Source organism: Rhodamnia argentea, chromosome 6, assembly GCF_020921035.1.
Source record: "Rhodamnia argentea isolate NSW1041297 chromosome 6, ASM2092103v1, whole genome shotgun sequence".
NCBI classification, from domain to species: Eukaryota; Viridiplantae; Streptophyta; class Magnoliopsida; order Myrtales; family Myrtaceae; genus Rhodamnia; species Rhodamnia argentea.
This window is the reverse complement of record NC_063155.1, coordinates 25,654,624-25,674,795: the sequence shown is the minus strand read 5'-3', so window position 1 is coordinate 25,674,795 and position 20,172 is coordinate 25,654,624. Positions and strand designations below refer to the sequence as shown.

Genomic DNA, 20,172 nt, shown 5'->3' with positions numbered 1-20,172 from the left:
CAGCCATGTTTGTGCGTATCTAATATCGGCCTGTTAAGTGATAGGCGCACCAAAAATGGATCATCCAAAGACCATTTTACTCTTGGTACCACACTTGATAGGCATGTCAAAATCAGAAAAACTAAGAACGACGTGGATGGAAATTACCCAACCAGAGCAGTACAGATTGAACCGTGCGGTAACACATCGAATGCGCATTGAAAAGAAATGACAGATCGAACTAAAATTTCCAAGACTGAGAACAAGAGGGCTTCCAAATAAGAATCTATTTTTAGTGTTGTACAGAATTTAATCCATGCATCTCACAGACGCCAGGAACATAGCCAAGATTCGTTAACCTGTTGCGGCTTAAAAACAATAACAACACTGTCGGCAACCTTCAAAAACCTACTATGCACAGCATCTGCTCGTTATGATATATTTACAGTCAACTGAACTTACTGTATCAATCAGTGCTAATGAAGTCTCACTGCCATAGCTGGAAAACATAACTAGCTTTGAGCTCCTCCTAATACCCTTGTCAAGTCGGATTTCTGTTCTTCAGAGAGAGTCAGTGGGAATGCAATGTCAAACTGGATTTTCAAATTTCCCTTCTTGCTGGGTTCCTTTGAAATGGGCATTCCCTCATTTGGGATCGAGACCTCATAACCGGGGCTGATTATTTCCATTACGGGGATGATGAGATTCCTCCCATCCAAGGTCATTAAATTAAGAGTCTTTGCAGTAAGAGCTTCCAGTAATGTCACTTTCTGGGTGACCACCAAATCACTGCCCTCCCGCTTGAAAACATCATGCAGCTTCTCCTCTATGACAAATATTAGATCTGGCGGTATGGTACCGGGTTCATGGTTGCCTTTCTCAGGAAAAGTAATCTTCGTTCCCTTTTTCCACCCGGGTTTGATATCTATCTTCAAGGTTTCTTCAACTGATTTCGGATTTCTGCATAAGAATGTCTCAGATATCGGGAGGGAAAAAAAAAAAGAAAGAAAGCATATCCCAGAGTTTCCATACACAGTAAATATTCAGAGGGCGATCCTAAGGCAAAGTTTTGTAAGTTGTCTGATTTCTGCTCAAAGAAAATAATTCAGGGAAGAGAACCTGAAGTATACTTCCCAAGGTTCTGAAATTCTGAAACAATATAGTTTATGTTATAATCAGACAGTACATGAAACTAAACTAAGACTGATCCACGTAAAATCAGAGCATACTCAATTAAGGTCTTACATGTTCATTTAGATACCAAACCTAAAAATATCTAAATTACCCAACTATCCATACTTCAGAATGTGTATCAACTCAGGATAATCAGAAAGTAAAAGCAGACTTCTGTATGTGCTGAGTTGACAAACTGAACTGCCCCATTTCATGGATTGCTTTTAAAGGTCAAGCAAGTCTAAACAGTGGGCTTTCTAAGCCTTTAACCTATGCAGGACGGACATAGAATGGAACTGGAAAATGCAAGTATGAACAAAAAATGATGTGTTCTGGTCCCCATGTGCAGGACATGTAAAAAGGAGAAACTAAAATTAGAAGGAACCATATTTTAAATATTGTGCAATCAAGTGGACCAAAGGAAAATGAAAACCTGTTACGGTATTTCCCCTCACTATCAAGTCTTGTAGTTGGAAAGTTGGTATATGCGTCTAGAACGTCAGTTCAGCTCTTTTCAACAAAAATAGAAAGCCAGAGGGAAAATTTTCACCAGCCAGAGAGCAAAGATTTCTTCAATTCAGACAGCTCAATTGACACAACCATCCACGACCCTGATTGACACAACTACACTGGAGACTTGAAGATTATTTGGACAGTAAACAAATCGAGGAGACAACAATTCAGAAGTAATTGCAATGAAGTTTGCAGTGGCTGCAAATTTCAATCTGACTTTGAAATTCAAATTCTACAGAGAATTATTAGCTCCACATATTATGCTTGATTGCAATATCCACAGGCCTCGCTCGGTTGCTCTCTGCATCGGATGTGTTCAGTCCCCACAAAAAGTCATTGCCCTGACATCAGAGAGCTAGAAACTCTGAAGGATAAGCAACCCGACAACAAATAAATCAAGGAAAGACGCGGTGACTAAGTTCAATATCTGCCAGCGAGTGACTGCGTATCTTCAAAGGAGCAGAATGGAGATGAAATTTTTCAAAGGTTAGCACGCTGTCAATTCACCTACATCAGTCAAAAAATTCACACATAAAGGTAGTCTATTTTCGTTTAAGACAACCCCTGGCTTCGGCGGTTAGACCCAATTACGCAATTACCAAAGTCAATGCCGATTATCGTAAATCAGATAAATGTCTCGACTCTTTCTCCCAATTCATCAGTAAGAAAAGCAAACAAGAATTGCATATTGAAACATCTACCAAGCTAGCAGATAGCAAATCACAACGTCAAGAGAAACAATGCCAATAGAGACGAAGAATCATCAAAGCCGCTGTGCAAAGAGAAAAGATGGCAAGTAATTAACAAGGCTTACCCAAATTCATCATGAACAACCCGCGAAATCCTCATCTTCCTCCTTCCACCTCTGTAAAGCTCCTCCAAGCTGCAAACCAGCTTGCTCTCCACAGGCGGAGGCTTCTTCTTCTCCGGCAGATCCCGCCTCGCCTCTCCATTCCCGTTCCTCTCCACATTCTCCCTGAAAACCCTCGCCCTGCTCCCACCGCCGCGCCCACCCGGCGATCCGCCGAAGAAATCGTCGAATATATCGTCGGCGTTGCGCGGATCGAACCGGAACGACGAGTTGGCGCGCGCTGTCCCGGAGGCCGGAGAGGGGGGCTGGAAGTCGGCGGACTTGAGCGCCTCGTCCCCGTAGAGGTCGTAGATCTGCCGCTTCTGCGGATCACTCAGCACGTCGTAAGCCTCCGAGATGAGCTTGAACTTGGCCTCGGCCTCCTTGTGGTCGATCGGGTTCTTGTCCGGGTGCCACTTCATGGCCAGCCTCTTGTACGCCTTCCGGAGATCCTCGTCGGTCGCGCTCCGGTTCACTTTGAGGACGTTGTAGTAATCGACGCCCATGATCGACGTGTCACAACTTCAGGATCGTCAGCGCAGATTGTACCTAAAGACGGCGTGGGGTTTTAATCAGGGCGAGCGACGGTGACAGCGACGAAGACGGCGGCCGCGCGACAACCGAGAAATCCGGAGCTCATGAGGTGCGTGACGGCGTTTTGGGCGGGTCGTTGGAGTGAGTCAGTGAACGAGTGGGGGAGAGGAGAGGAGAGGAGAGGGAGGGAGTGAGGGAAGGACAAACGGCGAGTCGGCCGGGGGTCAACTCAGGTTGGAAGCGGGGGCATAAAACGCGGTTAAGTGGCAGCAAATCTTTGCGTTTGATACGCGCCTCAGGATGCTTTTCTATTGGAGATAATGTTTCCGTAACAGCGACTCCACGGAGAGAGGTCTCACTGTCATTTTCTCTTCACTCTTCTCGTTCTACTTTTTTTTCTTTTATAGATAAATTACAGATTAGATTCTTTTCGTTTTTCCTTTCGGGCTGTATTGATTCTTATGAGTATTATAATTAAATCCCTACTAATTTACGCGAATAATAATTATCAAATTTTTCTTGAATTATTTTGATCCTTCAAATATTTACATAATTTACATATTTATATGAAAATGACAAGCCATAGTTATCTTATGTCATCGTAAAATCATTTTATGTTCGGCGGATCAATTAAGAAATGCATGGGATATAATTTACCAATAAGCAAAGTCCCATTTTTATTTCGACCCAAAAAAAAAAAAAGGTCTCTTCGCACATGATAGCCAAAAAAAAAAATTAAATGAAACAAAGCGAAGGGAAGAAGGGGAAAAGCAAGCGGTGTTGGTTATACGGTGACAGACTGTTAAAACTGAAAGCACGCAATTTCAGGAATTTAAAATAAAAAAAAGAAGAAAAAATAGAGAACGTGCAGTCAAGTAGCATGAGCTGGACTCCCTCCATTAAACAAAGGAACCGGTTCTATTAAATCGAATCGAATTCAGATCCAAGAATCTGTTCCCGGGCCCACATTAGTAGCATTGGAAGGCGAGCTACAGGGGAGGTAGATTACGGCGTCGTTTCCTCACTTTCGTCGGCCGACTCCACCGTCGTTTTAGAGAAGGGGGTTCTGTGCTTTCCTTGTTTAATCATACATATTGTGGTGTCCTGATGAGTCGCTTTCCTATTCATGATATGAGCGATCGCTCTTTTTAAAAATAAAATTGGTTCGAACGTACAATTGGTCCCCTTCATATAGTGACACGTGTCGACGGAGAGAATATTTGTCGTTTTCTTTTTTTCATTTTTCGGCAAACAAGGCCGGGGAATTTCGTTGATTTCAGTGCTGGCCGGGGCGGGAAGAAGTTTCCGTGCGACTTTTTGGACGGGGAGGGCATCGCGTTCATTCTCGTCGAGCCGCGGGTCGGATTGCTTTGGTAAACACGAGATTTCATTTCTCGTATGATTAATAAGTCGGAGGAGAATAGTAAATTAGGCTTTGCATTATCTATGCCAGCATCTTGTCCGCTCAATGATTGCATTAATTGTGTCCGATTTGCATAGCCGAAGTTCGCGTGGATTTATAATAACCATAAATTACTACCATTAGATACGCGATCATAGCGACATTATCATATAAGATAAAGCGGGTCTCGCGCTTAAAAAGCGACTTAAGTCATTTTGTTTCTGTCCCCGGATATTCTGGATCGGTTATGTTACAAATCGGGGTTCATGAACGAGTGCGTAAATCAATAATTTTATTTCAATCTTTAATGCTAAGATACTGATAACTCTATATCGTATAGCAACCTTGAAAAAGATTTCAACTTTTAAGTGATTTTTTTTTCTATCCGTGGATGTTTATGCAATTTCTTTGTGTCGTGTACTTTTATCGATGATTTCTTTCCATTGTTTAATGACTCGTACATTTGTAAACAATGTGATTTTGCTTAATCTTTCAAAAATTGTGAATTTCGACCGATATAGCAAAAGATGAACAATTTGGTCCGTCCTATTTAACAAATGTATTAAAACATTAAAAGCATATTGAAGAGATCAAACGTTTTATACTTCGGTGTAATACATACAGAAGAATGCATAAGACCATTTGTTTTTTTTTTTCAAATTACCTATATGGCCTACATTGCAATACTGTTAAAAGATTTGGAAATCGACGGAGAAAGTTTGGTACATTAATCGGAGAAATAATGGTGAGTATCCGAACTCTATCCTTGTAACTCACTAGGAAAGTCGATTACTTGCTATCAATGTTGGTCGGTAATGCGATTGAAAACTATAAACTTAAAACACAAAAGTTAGTTATTAGGTTGGTAAGTAACTCAAATGGAAAGGGAAAATCTATATGTAGTTAGAAACTTACTCGTAGAAAAGGTCGGTGAGGCACACGAAGAAAAAAAGTTGGCAATTTCATGAGAGAGCTAGTCGATTCAAGACGTTGGTAATGTCCCAACACCCTCGTGCCAAAGATAAAACCCAAAAAATGACAGCATGTGTGTGTATATAGTACTGTTCATACTATATGAAGGGGATCTTTTCTTTTTTGGGGTTGTCTAAATAATTTTTGAAAGTTACCGAATATATGCAAATGGAATATGGCGAACGATAAGAAAAAAATGATATATTTCCGGTTGAGAGCGCGTAGTAGAAGTCTAATATCTTCATCCGGAGAGATCGCCAATAGGGCGCCCAAGTTTGAGCTCGTTCAACATATCCAGTTGGATTTACCTTAACTCAAAAACTTAAATCAATAAGTTATGAGCCAACTAAGATATATTAACTGCTTCAAATAACATCAATTTTTTGATGTGAGACTTTTCTAACATACCAATGAGTTATGAGCTAATTAAGATATATTAATGTGACATCCTGGAAATTTGGTGTACGTAAAAAAAATTATGAATTCCAACATGGAAAATAAAATTTGGATTTTAAGGATTTAAGAGACGATAATTGATTGTTATGGGACATCTGTCGGAGAAAGTCAAGTTTGAATTGTCAAACGTTGACTCATAGTGTCGAGACCCTTTGCGCGCAAATTCAATCTTGTCCGAACCCTGAATACCAAAATTCTAATTTTGCCCTTAATCGATTGAGCCAACTGACTACCGATACCCATTTTTACCAATTACCAATTTGCCCTTAGATTTTATTTGTATAAGACAAGAAAACTTAGTTTTGATTTTTTTTAAGTGGCCCCACTCTTTTATTTCTTTGACCAAACCACCCCCCCCCAATTTCTTTAGCCACACTGCTCTCTCTCTCTCCCCTATTTTCTCTCGCCTTACCCCCCACGTGAAGCCCCCTCCCCATCACCTCATTTCCATCCCATCTTCTCTCTCTCCCATTAATTCCCTCTCTCTCTCTCTCTCCTGTTGACGGCGACAACTCCCCCCCTCACCGTGCTTCTTTTTCGTTCATCATCTTCTTTCTTCTTTCTTCACCACCTTCTTTCTTTTTTTTCTCCTTCTCTACAGCAGCTCCCACCCGACCACCACGCCCAGCTACTACCACCACCAATAGCCACCCCATCACGCCGTTGTCCATCACCTCGTCACCTCACTGAACCGCCGCTGCTACCTCGAACCCGCGACAGCCCTTGATGCCAGCTCCTGCACCCCATCCACCTGAAACCCCCATTCGAGCTTGTCCCGGCCGTCGCTCGGCCAACCACCTGAGCCCCCTGCTGTGAACCCGGAAACCCGCGACCTAAAACTCGACTCCGACCCAACCCGAACAATAACCTCGAGACTCGATTCGACCCTCGTCGCCGTTTTTGTCATCATCGTGCCTGACTCTACATCGAACACCGGAGTAATGAGTCGACCCATAAACTCTGATTAGGGCGTTAATTGCGTTCGAGAATTAGAATAATTGATGTTGATTGCAATTAGAACAATTAGTGGGTGTTAGACATATTTATTTAAATTATAATCGCATTATTTGCCTGAAATCGAATCAGTTAAATATTAAGGTGACAATTAATTGAAGCATGGATTAATTGATTGAGATGAATTAATTAACTAAAGCTAGGTTAATTAATTGAGATAGATTTAATTATTTATATTCGAGATTGATTAATTGCTAATTAAGTTGTAATTAAATCAATTAATTAGAACCGTGATAATTATATTAATTAGTCATAGCCAGGACAATTAGTTACGTTAATTAGTAATGACTTGGTTATTGGATGAATATTGTTATTGGGTGATAATCTGATGATTGTTTAGTGCCTTGACTATTGTGATTGGTCATCCTATATATATAGATGCAAAGTCTAGTGGATAATATGTGTATTTATGTGATCATGCGTGGACCGACATTTTAAGCATGAAAATTTTAAGCATGAAAATGGCATTGAGCCAAGTTTTGAGCACGATTGTTTGTGTATGTGCATTGGGTTAAATGCAAAGATATAAATTGGCTAGTTGCTTGTTGTGCGTGTGTGGTCACATAATGGATACCGTCTTTTTCGGTACGTGAGGATGAAGCCGATCCCCGGGTACGAGGGTTCGAGCCTAGTAAGTTCGTGCCGAGGGTACTTGGAACCACACGACTTATTATATGTCGGTGCGGCTTGTGACGAACCGATGCTCCCTATAGGAATGCCCGACTATTAATCTATGTCGAGGGTACTTGAAACAACATGATTTGTCGGTTGCCATTGCCGAAGGAATGGAACGATGTCCGGTCTTGCCGGAAGAGCATGATTTTGCTAAGACCGAGAATAGTCGTTAATAACTGGAACACATGTGATGCATTGTGCATGCAATTTATGATGAGTGTTCTGGTTATGTGTTTGGTTGTATGCATTTAATTGCATGTTATATATGAATTGTTTAATGTGTAGATCAAGGTGGGGTAAGCCTGTATGTGATTGATGGTGATTGTTGATTTTGGATTTGACTCTGTGATAGTTAAAGCGTTGCGAAGATCGCACACTATTAGTTTACCATCGTTATTGTATTACGTGCTTAGAATGCCTTGAGCGAGTCAATGTTCTACTCGGACTTAGGCGTTGACTCACCGAGATTTTATATCTCATCCCGTTGTTGTTGACTATTTTTCAGGTCCTTAGCCATGGGAGTCGGAAGTGTTCGCAGATTCTTTTTTAGTAGCATGGAGTAGTGTTAACCCATAATTCTGATATGGTATTTTTCCGGAGGGTTCTAGGAAGTGGCCCCGAGGTAGAGCTTGTATATATACATTCTTCCTAGGGTTAACAATAAATAAATAAAAAGGATTGTCTAGACCGATTTCTGCTTTTCTATCCCCTGTGTATTTGATAATTGTTTGGGAGTTACACGCTCCGTATGCGCTTAATAATAAGATAAAATAATGGGTCGATGACGTGCCTAGGACGTCGTCCTTTTGTGACTTGAAGCGTTTTGGTAGGGCATTTGCGGGCTCGGGAATCGGGGCGTGACAATTAACTTCTTCAAACCGAAACTTCTTTAACACAACTCACATGTGCATTCTAACAATCTCTCGCACCCGCAATCATGAAATGTTAACTGGTTTCTATCTTGCGTTTCCACACCAACTGTCCATGGTCTTTTCTTGCCATGTGATGGCAATTCTACTTGAAATATGTATTGGGGCACACAGTAGAATTGGACTCATTTTCACTTAAAAGCTTAAGCCAATGAGTTACGGGCCAATATTGTGTTGGGTGGTCCGATGCGGGACAAACCCAACAATCTCCTCCTCACATATCGGGCCCTAGGTCGGAGCCACAACATACCGTATCTCTTCCATGTGACTATTGCGTATAGATTTGGTTGTAATCTATACTAGTGTCGAGTGGTTTTAGGACGATCCGATTTCAAAAGTTAGCTCAAAGGATGGGGTTTTCCCTAGTACTCATAAATTGACCATCAGCATTTTCCACAATCAATATGGGACAACCCTAACATTTTCATTATTATCATGCTAAGCGGTCGCTTTAGCTTGGTCGCTACCACTATATGCCGAAGAGCACATCTAAGAAGATATCGCATAGAATGGAGCAATCTAATCTCATTGAAAAAAAGAAACAAGCAACCCAAGATATAATAGGACGGGTTTACAAAGATCGTGTACTAATTGATGTAGCATATTGTAAGTCGGCAGTCGAACAAGTTGGCTTGGCACTATACAATAGTTAATAACAGTCCGCCACATTGGCTAGTATATGTACTTTTTGAACTGGACTTAGGAAATATTGCGATCCTAAAAAAGATTAATGTATACGATTAATGTAATACATACTCTTTCATAACCAAATTAAGGTAGGTCTACTAAGGCAAATTTAGCTGATGATAGCTTTGAGACATTTTATTTATTTGGCTTCTATATGTACTAAGCAAAACACCATGTAAGTGCTCACAACCAATGATTCCAACCTTCCATTTTCAACCATAGATTGCAACAACCCTCTTGTTCTATACAAAATTTGTAGCAAACCAACAACACAAATATAGTTACAAATTACCCGATACAAGTATATTTTTCACTAATTTTCAACTATGGTAGATTGAGAAACTTATTTTGGTCGCTCACTTTATATTTGACCATAAAATATGCTACACAAGGCAACAACAACACAATGAACGCTCGATAACACTTTCTTTCAAATCTCATTCTTGAAAGTTTCTTCTTCAATTGGTTGGCTAGAGAAGCTAAACCCATCATTTCAGCTTGCATTGGGTAGACATCATCCAACTCGTCCATTAATGTAGGTGAAGGTTGATGTTGTTCTTCAAGTAGCTCTAACATCACCTCTTTTGCTCTGCCGGAGAACTTCGCATTTGCTTATTTGAAATATTTATACTTTGAGCTTTCTTTATAATGGCCGCATCCATGGAATCTTCTCACACGATTCAATCAAGTCTAAGTTAATCTTTTTGGACTCGAAAATTCACAATAACGATAACACTTAGCTTCTTCTTCGCTTCGTCGGAACGAATTCGAGCCACTACCGTAACTCCCGCCATCCATTTGCAAGTTTGACCTTTTAATTTTTGGGGCAAGTCGAAATAGGTTGTGCATTTTGGATTTAATCGCCAAGTTTTCAAATTGGGGCTTCTCTACCAATTGAACGTTTTAGGGTTCTTATTTGGGGGAAATGTGGTAAATGACGTCGTTTTGTGCTTTGAAAGCTAATTGTGATCTTCTGGCGAGTCACGTAGGATTTTCGACAATGCTAATCAGAGTTGGCACTCAAATAATTGTTTAAAAAAAATTGACACTTAAATGATGTAAAAAAAAAAATTAATATTGAAGTGATCGCCGTACATAAACTTTAGCACTTCTCGTGTCCTTCTACCGAATGTCAATTTTTGAAAAGTTACCTTCAATTTTACTCTATATCAAATCCATTTGAAACTAATTGGAAGGGATTTGATTCTCAATAGAATTGTAACAAGTACTAGCACGAGTTACCTCAATTTTTTAGTATATATGCCGCTGGGTAAAACACTACAGCACAAAGGGTTTTCACACAATTTACCATTTTCTAAAGCAAACATGTCTAATTTGATTAGTGAAAGTTAGATGAATCAAAATATATTGCGATGATGTGTAAGTAAAAACTATCCTTATTCACGTGGATTAATTACTTAGACAAATGAGATGTCCCAAGAGACATGGAAAGGGACGAGGGATCTCATGTCACTTACTACGCGAATAGTGTAAGAGACATATTCTCTTGATTTTGTATAAATCTCAGGATCGTAATCCTATTTAATTGCAATTGATATTCCAATATTCGGTTATCATAAATAGTCACGCATTATTCATGGTAATATACCGAAATTCCACGACCTTTTTTTTTTTTTCTTCTCTTTATTCTTACCTTCGTATGGAAATCCTAAGTGAACCGGTGCAACCCCGTCCGTCCCCGAGTTGTGATCGTGATTACTGTTCGTGCCAACAAAAACGACAACCTCTGTTGGGAGTGGGATCAATGGCTCTCACAATCTCGCCCCAACCCCCTCCGCACTCTCTCTCTGTCCCGACCAAAGCCAATGTTGCCGACTCTTATCACAGTCCCCATCACCATCGCGGTCGTCTTCTTCAGTTGGTAAACGACTGCTCAGACATAATTCATCTCAAGCAAATCCACGCTCAAGCTCTGCGCACCACCATGACGACCGACGACCCGCAGACCCACTTCCTCCACAGCAGAATCCTCCACGTCTCGTCCTCGCTGAGCATCGACTACGCTTATCAGGTGTTCCGACAAGTCGAGAACCCGAATGCGTTCATGTGGAACGCTCTCATAAGGGCCTGCGCCCGAAGCAGTGACCACAAGGAGGAGGCCATCTCGCTGCTTCGTGGGATGTTGGAAGACGGAAGTGTTTCCCCGGATAAGTACACGTTCCCGTTCGCCCTCAAGGCGTGCGCGTATTTGTTCGCTCTGTCTGAAGGGAAACAAGTGCACGCCCAGGTTGTGAAACATGGTTTGGGACCCGATGTTTATGTTAACAACAGTTTGGTCCATTGGTACGCCTCCTGCGGCGTCTTGGACGATGCGAAGAAGGTGTTCGACAAAATGCCTGAGAGGAGTGCGGTTTCGTGGAATGCCATGATCGATGCCTTGGTAAGGTTTGGCGAGTTCAATGCTGCGATGGAATTATTCCATGAGATGCAGAAGTTGTTTGAGCCTGATGGGTACACCATGCAGAGCGTGTTGAGTGCTTGCGCTGGTCTGGGTTCTCTTTCTCTAGGGATGTGGGCTCATGCTTACATTTTGAGGAAGTGTGATGAGGCTGTGGTTGATGATGTTCTTGTCAATTCTTCATTGGTGGACATGTATTGCAGGTGCGGCTCATTGGGGATGGCTGAGCAGATTTTTCAGAGGATGGAAAAGCACAACGTGAATTCTTGGAATTCCATGATTTTAGGATTTGCTATGCATGGACAAGCCGAAACAGCATTGGATTACTTTGTCCAGATGGTTATGAAAGAAAAAGTAATGCCGAATTCTGTAACGTTTGTTGGTGTTCTGAGTGCTTGTAATCACAAAGGAATGGTTGATGAAGGCAGTAGCTACTTTGATAAGATGATAAATGAGTATAGTATTGAACCGCAATTAGAGCACTATGGATGCTTGGTTGATCTTCTTGCTCGTGCTGGGCTTATTGATGAAGCACTAGATCTTGTATCTAATATGCCATTTAAGCCAGACGCGGTAATATGGAGGAGTATTCTGGATGCGTGTAGTAAGAAAAATGCAGGAATTGAGCTGAGTGAAGAGGTGGCTATGCAGATCCTCGCATCTGGAGGGGATTCTTGTAGTGGTGCTTATGTGCTTTTATCTAGGGTTTATGCAATGGCTAGGAGGTGGGACGATGTTGCGCTGATTAGAAAATTAATGACCGATAGAGGTGTAACAAAAGAGCCAGGTTGCAGTTTACTGGAAATAGATGGTATCTCCCATGAATTTTTTGCTGGGGACGTAACGCATCCTCAAACTGAAGATATATACGAGGCATTGAAGGAAATAGAAGAGAAATTAGAGTCAGCTGGCTATGTACCTGACATCTCACAAGTGCCAATGATCGATGTTGAGCATAAGGAGGAGAAGGAGCAGTCTCTCAGGTTGCATAGTGAGAGACTTGCTATTGCATTTGGATTATTAAACAGGAAACAGGGCACTCCTATTCGTGTATTTAAAAATCTTCGAGTGTGCAATGACTGTCACAAGGTCACCAAATTAATCTCCAGGATCTTTAATGTGGAGATTATTGTGAGAGATCGTGCACGATTTCATCACTTCAAGGATGGCCTCTGTTCTTGCATGGACTATTGGTGATGGTCAACGCTTCAATAGTGTTCTAGAATTGAGAATTGTTTCATTGAACTTTTCTCATTTGAAAACTGTAATTGCTGGGAATATTCTGAAACAAGAAAATTTGCACATATAGATCTGGCAACATGTTCTTCTCAACTGATAATCTGGTGCTGGACTTCCGATATTGCAGTGAAAGAGGGTGGAAACCACCTGTTTGTAACCAAAGACTACCTCGAGAGAGTGGGTTTATTTGTTGCAATTCATCTCGAGTCCAATTGGATAGGAACTGTACATAAGCTTTCGGCTTAGTTACATGGCACGAGTTCCATCTCTATTATGACCACCTTATCTTAATCTACATCACAGCCTCTACGCAGATGCAGCATCACTCAAGTCTTTTGAAGGTGCGTGCTATATTTCACTATTCGATTCTCCTGTTCAGGTACGTGAATTTGTTATAGCATGCAATTATACTAGATTCTGTGTTCTAGCACAAGGCACTGACATTGTTTCTCCGTGACTTCAGCGTCCATGACCATTTTTTTTTAAAGTATGAATTGAGTCATATAGTGGTGCATATTTAACTGTTAATTAAAACTGGATTATCTGATGTTGCCCTGGAGTTTTAGGGACAGACATATTGCTGTTCTTCTAATGCGGAGCCCTATGTCTCTGTAGTGCCCTCGATCTTCATGCACGAAAATCTAGTTAAGGCCCTTTCTCCAGTTCAGAATTGCCCTTAAATTTCTTAATAAGCAGCGAAGTTAGACAAATTAGCAACATAAAGGGGAAAATTTTATAGTGCTTCTGAAGCTTTGAATTTGTAAACTTTCTGCTTTGATATGCATATTAGCATTCCAAGATGCCTGCTTGCTTTAGAAGGCTGTTTTAATCAAGATGAAATGTTGCTTGACTAGTATAGAAGAATATACAGAACTATATTACACTCAAACTAATAGGGAGATGGTGGAAGAAACAATGAATATGAGCCGCATGATTATACATCTCCCACTTGCGGATGATCAATTGGAAGACTCGTAAATGCTGAAGAGCCAAAAAATAGATTAAATACCTAAATTGAGCTCCAGATAACTTGAAAACCACTTGCTACATGAGCATGAGGATAACCAGGAACCTAAGGCTGGATCAGAATATACAATGCTTAACCGAGTTTGTGCCTATCAAAACTGAGATGCCCACCTCGATGCATGCTATAGGATTGCTTGATTTGTGAAGTCTGAGGCCGCTGAAAACACCAAAAGAAGGGCATGTGATGAGGTGATCTTGAATTTACTGAGAAGACTCATGAACAAATGATATTAGCTTAGAAGGAAAAGCTACAGCGCCTTTGAGCACTGTGAGGACAAGACAACCTAAACAGAGCACAGTAGAGCCAGAAATTCAAAAGTAGATCCAAATTAGTTGCAGTCTACCAAAAGTATGTGCGAGTGGTGTACCTGGGAAGTCAACGGTTACCTAAAAGTTAGAACTAATGGACAAGCCATGGCCTCATCAATGACTGTTTTCACTTGATAATGAGATCAGCTCACTATAAATTGGAACGAATCTACTGTTCCAATTAACTACCGCACCAACTCTCCACCAAAAATTTGTCCATCATTTCTAACTCTACTTGGGAACTTTCTGCATCTAATGGAAGATTAAATTTCACAAAGGTGTTCTAGCAAAACATAATAGAGAACCAAAAACGATCCTTTTATGGCAAAAAAGATGATGCCGAAGAAAGCACTCTTAGTCTTTACCTGATGAGAATGATGGGACTACAACGACGTGCATGATGATGTTAGGAGGAAGGCGTAAGCGAAGAGGGAAGAGCTTCCCATTCAATGGATTGCGAGAACACACAACAAGGCTGTCGATTCCAGTCTCTTCCGACAGTTTACGACTCAGTTCCTCCACAGTATTCCCCTTGAAATTATTGAGGCAGTAGCCTTCCATGTCCTCGCCCACCACTTCGCCATTCTCGTCGGCTATGTGGTAGTATATGATCCTGCCTTCTGTCACACGATTTGGGGGTGGCGACACAGGTAGCGGAAGCAGCGAAGCCACTAATGAATCGCTCGACTGTAAAAGATCAAGGGAAAGTAAAAGGATTACACGTGCGCTGCTTAGTCGGCAAAAAGTAATATCATGTTTAGTTTCATAATCTCGAAAACAAAACAACTGGGGAGAGTTATGAATTTGGTTTGAGTTACACACCTCCTGCCTGGAAAGGTTCCCAGAAATCTCTGAAACTGAAGAGAAGCTGTTCTCAGACACCATCGATAAATCCGCATCATGGTCAATAGGCTGCGCTCGCCCTAGCTGATCGCTAGCGCTTGGAGAATCAACCTCGATCTCTACTATGTCAACGTCCCAGAGTATCCAATCCTGGGTCGTGGTCCTGTGGGGGATACCGTGCGTCACGGAGTCCTTCAACGGTGGGAAACCCTTATTAGCCCTCAGGAAATTCCCGTACCGCGTCCGGAGTTTGACCTGGCTCCCCTCTCGGATTGGCTCCCACTCAACTGATGAGTCGAGCCGCCTGGGCAGCGTCTGCAGGACCTTGCAGCCGGAGATGCCGCCGAGCAGCAAGGGCTTGTTGGACGCGGTGAGGTAGCGTCCATAGCAGCCCTTGAGCCTGACATAAAGGCAGCTGTTTTCGTCGTTGTTAGAGCTCACGACCTCGACGGTCCACTTGGCGTTCTTGGAGGATCCTTTTCGGTCTTGCGTGACAGACTCTTCATCCTCGTCAGCGTGGAGGAATTTGTGGTGGTGGCTCCGGAGGCGGACCGCCTTGGCCTTGCGGAAGAAGTCCATTCCTGAGCGGAGCTTGTTGGAGCTGTGGTTTGAGAACTGCGTAGGAAGAGAAAGCAGAACTAGTAAACGAACGTGAACGTAATAAGACTGATATGTTTTGTCGAAGTGGCGAAGAGAGGAGAAAAGCAAAGTTTAGTGCTTATCTTATTTTTGGACGTTTCTTAAGCATGACGGGTTCTCTCCACTTCAAAACGACAAGGATTTTTTTGTTATTTCGAGCGAGAGCAAGTTCTTTATTACGTCATTGGATTTGCACAATTCATGTCTGAATCAGCACTTACTACTTCGAATGTCATGAGGCGAGGCACATAAAATTAGAGATCAATAGCTTTGGACTGTTGATATACGAAGTTGCGTATGGCACATGCCAACTTACGCTCTCGTTTGAGTCGCGGAGATGAAAGGACATTTTGTTGATAGGGCAAATGCAGTTTTTTAATAAGATAAATCAATACGACGATGATGGTCCGATAAACATGTCGTAATTGCTAATGATATTTACGTGCCTTACCTCTGATTACTACAAAGAATTACAAAATTATGTAAAGCGAGTAAGATGAATCGATCGAAATTTTGCATTCGTAACAGCTATTGGAACGGCCAATTTAGTCATGTGCGTTGCGATTTGTAAGTTTTGATGAATATGATCTATACTCTTATTTTTGTGTTAATTTGACGAGGCTCACCTGATCTTGCTCGAAGGACAAATTCGATAGGTTGGACTCTCTGGGCGATCCTCCGCTATCCGACCCAAAGACGCTCAGCGCGTCCTCCGCCACCGACGACAAGCTCGACAGGGACGCCAGATACTTCCCCAACGCCCCTCGCACGGCGGCCTCCGCCTCTACCGCCTCCACGTCCCACAGTATCCACTTCCTCGTGCTTCCCGTGTACGGCTCGTCGTGCGTCACGCTGTTCCTCCACGGCGGCGTCCCGCCGTTGGCCCTCAGGTACTTCCCGCACCACGACTTCAGCCTCACCTGAAACCCGTCCCTGATCGGCTCCCACTCCGTGTTCCACTGGTCGAGCTCGCCCTCCCCCGTCGGCGACACAACCACCACCTTGTTCCCCGTCATCCCCAGCAGGAACGAATCGTCGGTGGCGGCCAGGTACCCGCCCTGGCAGCTCCGGAGCCGGACGAGATGGCTCTTCCCCTCCACCCGCTCGACCGCCCACGTCAAGGACCGCGAGTGCCCGCTGCCGCGGATCTGCCTAACGGGCTCGCCTTCAGCGGCGCCGGGGGCGAGGTACTTGTCGAGGTGGCTCCGGAGCTTGACCCCCGTCGTTTTGGTGAAGAAATCCATGAAAACGGATCGTGATTGCTCTGGGTTTTTTTTCCTGATGCGGGGGGTAAAACAGAGTATGCGTCGTATGTAAATGGGACTCTGCTTGTTTGATGGTTCTTATTCGTAGGAACTAGGGTGGAAAAATCGGATTTCGTCCGGTCGTTCTTGTTGGTATTTAAATTAATTGGAAGAACGATATTGAGACGTAAGAGGAGAAGAAGAAGAAGATGAGGAGGAAGCATCCATGGAAGACTTTTGGGTGAAGGTCTCTGAGCTTGAAGCTTCTTCTGGGGTTGAACGGTTTGCGAGGGGAGGGACGACCACGCGTTTTATGAATTCTCTGAGAGAGAGAGAGTTTGACTGAGTATTGTTCTCTGTAATTTTGCGGATAGACTGAAGGAGAAGAAGAAGAGGTACGACTACGTAACGCCATGGAAAGTCTCTGTTCTGCTTTATATGGTGGGCGCGAACTCGAGACTTTTTGTGGATTAGCGTGTACTATGGCGTCGTCTTCTGGAACTTCACCTCTAGAATTCTCCCTTTTTCCTTGGGTTGTAGTTGCGTACTTTGGGGGAGGAAGCGATTTTGGGTAATCCTCTGTTTCATGGTTAATGCGATGAACGGAGTTACGTGCGAGAAATTATTCGGTCTATTCAGACCAGAATGAATTTAGATCCTGGTCCTATCACGTTCGATGATTTGGATTTTGTGCCAGTAGCATTCATTAAACAATGGGTCCTTAATTATAATCCATAAACCAAGTGAGAACCAGTGTTTTGAGTGAGATTCAATAGGGCATCGCTATTTCTTAACATGAGACAAGACACAAGAATCCTTGTCCCATTCATTATGTCGGATGTAAAGCAACTTAAGTGTATAAGTGCGATTTTTTGGTTATCTTTACTCTTTAGCATAAGAGAGAATTATCAAAAAAGTTATAAATATATTATAATTGTGCCAATTCAATCCTAAACTATTTACATTTATGCTAATTTAGTTCATTTGACCAATTTTCGTCAAAAATCACGAATATGAATTATTTTTAATGATACTTTATTATTTTTTTGGAATTTTTTTTATTTTTTTATTTATCTTTTCCATTTATTCTTTTTTTTTTCTTTCTCTTTCTTCTTCATCAAAGGCAACTTAAGTGCAGACTGTGGTTTTTCAGTTATCTTTAGTACGGTACATGTAGTTCCATCAAGCCACTCGAGGATGTCTTTGTTGAAAGACCATCCGATTAGCATGTTTCAAGGTTCTTTGAAGTTTGAACCACACCTAATGATGTTTATCGGATGAATTTAGAGTCCCAAGTGACGCCTTCTACGGTTTGATTCCCTCGTGGTGAGGTTTGATCTTTTACCATTAAATAAAAGGCGTCGTTTGTTTCACAATAAATAAATAATTTGAAAAATATTTTTAAAAAAGTCAGTGGCTATATTGCTTAGAAAAATTAGTTAACGAATTAAGTTTTTATTATTGACAACAATTTATGCTTAGCTATTTTCGTGAGCTATGAAAATATTTTTTATTTATTTATTTTTATAAATGACATAAACAATTATTTTTGAGTAAATATTTTCTAAATTTTGAGACGTACTATAATGACAAAACGATCCGGGTCCTCGATTCTTTTACGTGGATGAGCCGATTGATTCTTTTTCAAGGTTGGGTTAATCGAGTTGCACTCTCGGTCTGCCTGTTTCCTAGTAAAACAATCTTTTACTTGACAAAAGCGTCTAATACATGGTAAATATGGCTATTCCTTGGTTAAAAAAACACTAATTTACGACAGCTTATGAGTAGTAATAAATTCAAATTCATAGCGTTAATTATTTTCGCCTTGTTGACCGGATAGGGAGTCGGTCTACTGAAATACACAGAAACGAAAGAGAAAAACCCCTTCAAAAGGGAAATGTTTTTGCGAAAACTCTCTTTTACCGCCAACAATTTTCATTTACCAAGAACAACTTGCATTCAAAAATAGGTCAAGTTTACGATAAATGGTGGTCAACCTTATTTTTCCGTGGTAAATCTTATTCATTCTTTCCACATAGTAAAATTAACAAGAGCAAGTAATTTTTTCTACAAACTTATCAAAAAATTCCTAAATCTATTATAATTGTGTCAATTCAGTCCTTAACATTTTTTTTGGCTAATTGAGTCATAAATCCTTTTCAATTTTATCAATTCTATCCATTTGACAGGTTAACGTTGACGTGTATAATTTTTAATAATATCTTCATACTTTCTAATTTAAAAAAAAAATTATATTTTTTAGATAATTTTTTTTGTCTTTCTTTTAAGGCTTGCGGGAGGCTGCCGGACATTAGATGAGGGCCTACGAGCCCTCGCTGGCCGCCGGGCAAGGGTTGTGAGCCCTAGCCGGCCGCGGCGAGGGTCACGGCCGTCGTCCATGTGAGCGAGGGCCGCGAGCCCTCACTCGGTGGCCGCCTAGCCTGTGAAGGCTCACGACCCTCGTTGTGGCTAGGATTTGCGGCCCTCGCCTCCTGTTGGCCATAATAAGAAAAATACATAAAAATTATTAATTTTTTAAGAAAATTTAAAATATATTTAAAAGTTGGCAACGTCAACGTCGGCTAGCCAAATGGACTAATTGACATAACCGCAAAAGGTTTAGAACTCAACTAGCAAAAAAAGAAAAAGAAAAAATTATGACTGATTTGACACAATTGTAATATGTTTATGATTTTTTTGGGTAGTTTTTGCGAAATAAGTGGACGTCGAGATCAAGTTGCAATTGCCATGGAACCTGCCTTTATTAAGCTTCCCTAACAAGAAGAGCTTCTGCAAACCTTAAACAACAAGTGGCGTCTACAAAGAACAACTCGCATTTGTCGATATTAAGTTGTGCTTATGATAAGTAGTGGTGACGTTATTTGATAACACCTTATTCAGATCAAGGTAAATCTTTTCATACATCTACGATGAACAAGTAACTTTTACCACAAATAAACAACAGTGCTTTTATAAAAACTAACAGTTGCCACAAACTACTTATATTCACCAAGAATAACTTCTATTTACCTAAAACAACTTGCATTACCAAGAACAAATTAAATATACGATCAGTAGGGGTAAACCAAACAAATAATGTTTATAACGAACAAATGATCTTGACAAGATTTACCGTGAATGAAGTAATCTTTACTACGAACAACAAATTTGTATTGACAAAAAGACTCATCACTGTACTATTGATGATCTTCACAATAAGTAATCTTTACCGCAACGAGAAAGAAATTCGATCTCATGAGATGAAAAGT

The 20,172-nt window shown here is 41.3% G+C and overlaps 3 protein-coding genes across 7 annotated transcripts; 1 reads left to right on the top strand and 2 right to left on the bottom strand.

Annotated features, from left to right (window-relative positions):
• Window positions 1–251: 251 nt before the first annotated feature.
• Window positions 252–3,414, bottom strand: LOC115727093 (dnaJ homolog subfamily B member 4-like). Of its 2 annotated transcripts, none has more exons than XM_030657255.2 (2): window positions 2,480–3,404; window positions 252–939 (listed from the first exon to the last, which is right to left on the bottom strand). In XM_030657255.2, exons 1-2 carry the CDS (start codon window positions 3,019–3,021, stop codon window positions 492–494), a joined length of 990 nt encoding a protein of 329 aa, XP_030513115.1. In that variant the 5' UTR covers window positions 3,022–3,404; the 3' UTR covers window positions 252–491. The 2 variants fall into 2 exon arrangements, with proteins under 2 accessions (XP_030513115.1, XP_048136968.1); XM_048281011.1 differs by lacking the exon at window positions 252–939 and adding an exon at window positions 1,728–2,029 and having other exon boundaries at window positions 2,480–3,414.
• A 7,434-nt stretch (window positions 3,415–10,848) lies between these two features.
• On the top strand, window positions 10,849–13,716 carry LOC115757237 (pentatricopeptide repeat-containing protein At1g59720, chloroplastic/mitochondrial). Of its 4 annotated transcripts, none has more exons than XR_004017299.2 (3): window positions 10,849–12,802; window positions 12,970–13,019; window positions 13,100–13,716. XR_004017299.2 is itself a non-coding variant. In XM_048280943.1 (2 exons), the coding sequence occupies exon 1, from the start codon at window positions 10,950–10,952 to the stop codon at window positions 12,798–12,800; it is 1,851 nt and encodes a 616-aa protein (XP_048136900.1). In that variant the 5' UTR covers window positions 10,849–10,949; the 3' UTR covers window positions 12,801–12,802; window positions 12,970–13,716. The 4 variants fall into 4 exon arrangements, 2 of the variants coding, with proteins under 2 accessions (XP_048136900.1, XP_048136899.1); XR_007198806.1 differs by having other exon boundaries at window positions 12,913–13,019; XM_048280943.1 differs by having other exon boundaries at window positions 12,970–13,716.
• Window positions 13,717–13,727: 11 nt separating this feature from the next.
• LOC115757249 lies at window positions 13,728–17,381 on the bottom strand. The gene is made up of 4 exons (XM_030697403.2): window positions 16,286–17,381; window positions 15,000–15,635; window positions 14,543–14,864; window positions 13,728–14,025 (listed from the first exon to the last, which is right to left on the bottom strand). Exons 1-4 carry the CDS (start codon window positions 16,901–16,903, stop codon window positions 13,991–13,993), a joined length of 1,611 nt encoding a protein of 536 aa, XP_030553263.1. The 5' UTR covers window positions 16,904–17,381; the 3' UTR covers window positions 13,728–13,990.
• Between the last annotated feature and the right edge of the window lie 2,791 nt (window positions 17,382–20,172).

Bases quoted from the DNA above. Each gene is read 5' to 3' on its own strand.
- LOC115757237 (XM_048280943.1), top strand. From the start codon at position 10,950: ATGGCTCTCACAATCTCGCCCCAACCCCCTCCGCACTCTCTCTCTGTC.
- LOC115757249 (XM_030697403.2), bottom strand. From the start codon at position 16,903: ATGGATTTCTTCACCAAAACGACGGGGGTCAAGCTCCGGAGCCACCTC. The intron at 14,865-14,999 runs GTGTGTAACTCA...GATCTTTTACAG, and splicing joins GGAACCTTTCCAGGCAGGAG to TCGAGCGATTCATTAGTGGC. The intron at 14,026-14,542 runs GTAAAGACTAAG...TGGTGTTTTCAG, and splicing joins AGTCCCATCATTCTCATCAG to CGGCCTCAGACTTCACAAAT.
- LOC115727093 (XM_030657255.2), bottom strand. From the start codon at position 3,021: ATGGGCGTCGATTACTACAACGTCCTCAAAGTGAACCGGAGCGCGACC. The intron at 940-2,479 runs GTAAGCCTTGTT...ATTCTTATGCAG, and splicing joins GTTGTTCATGATGAATTTGG to AAATCCGAAATCAGTTGAAG.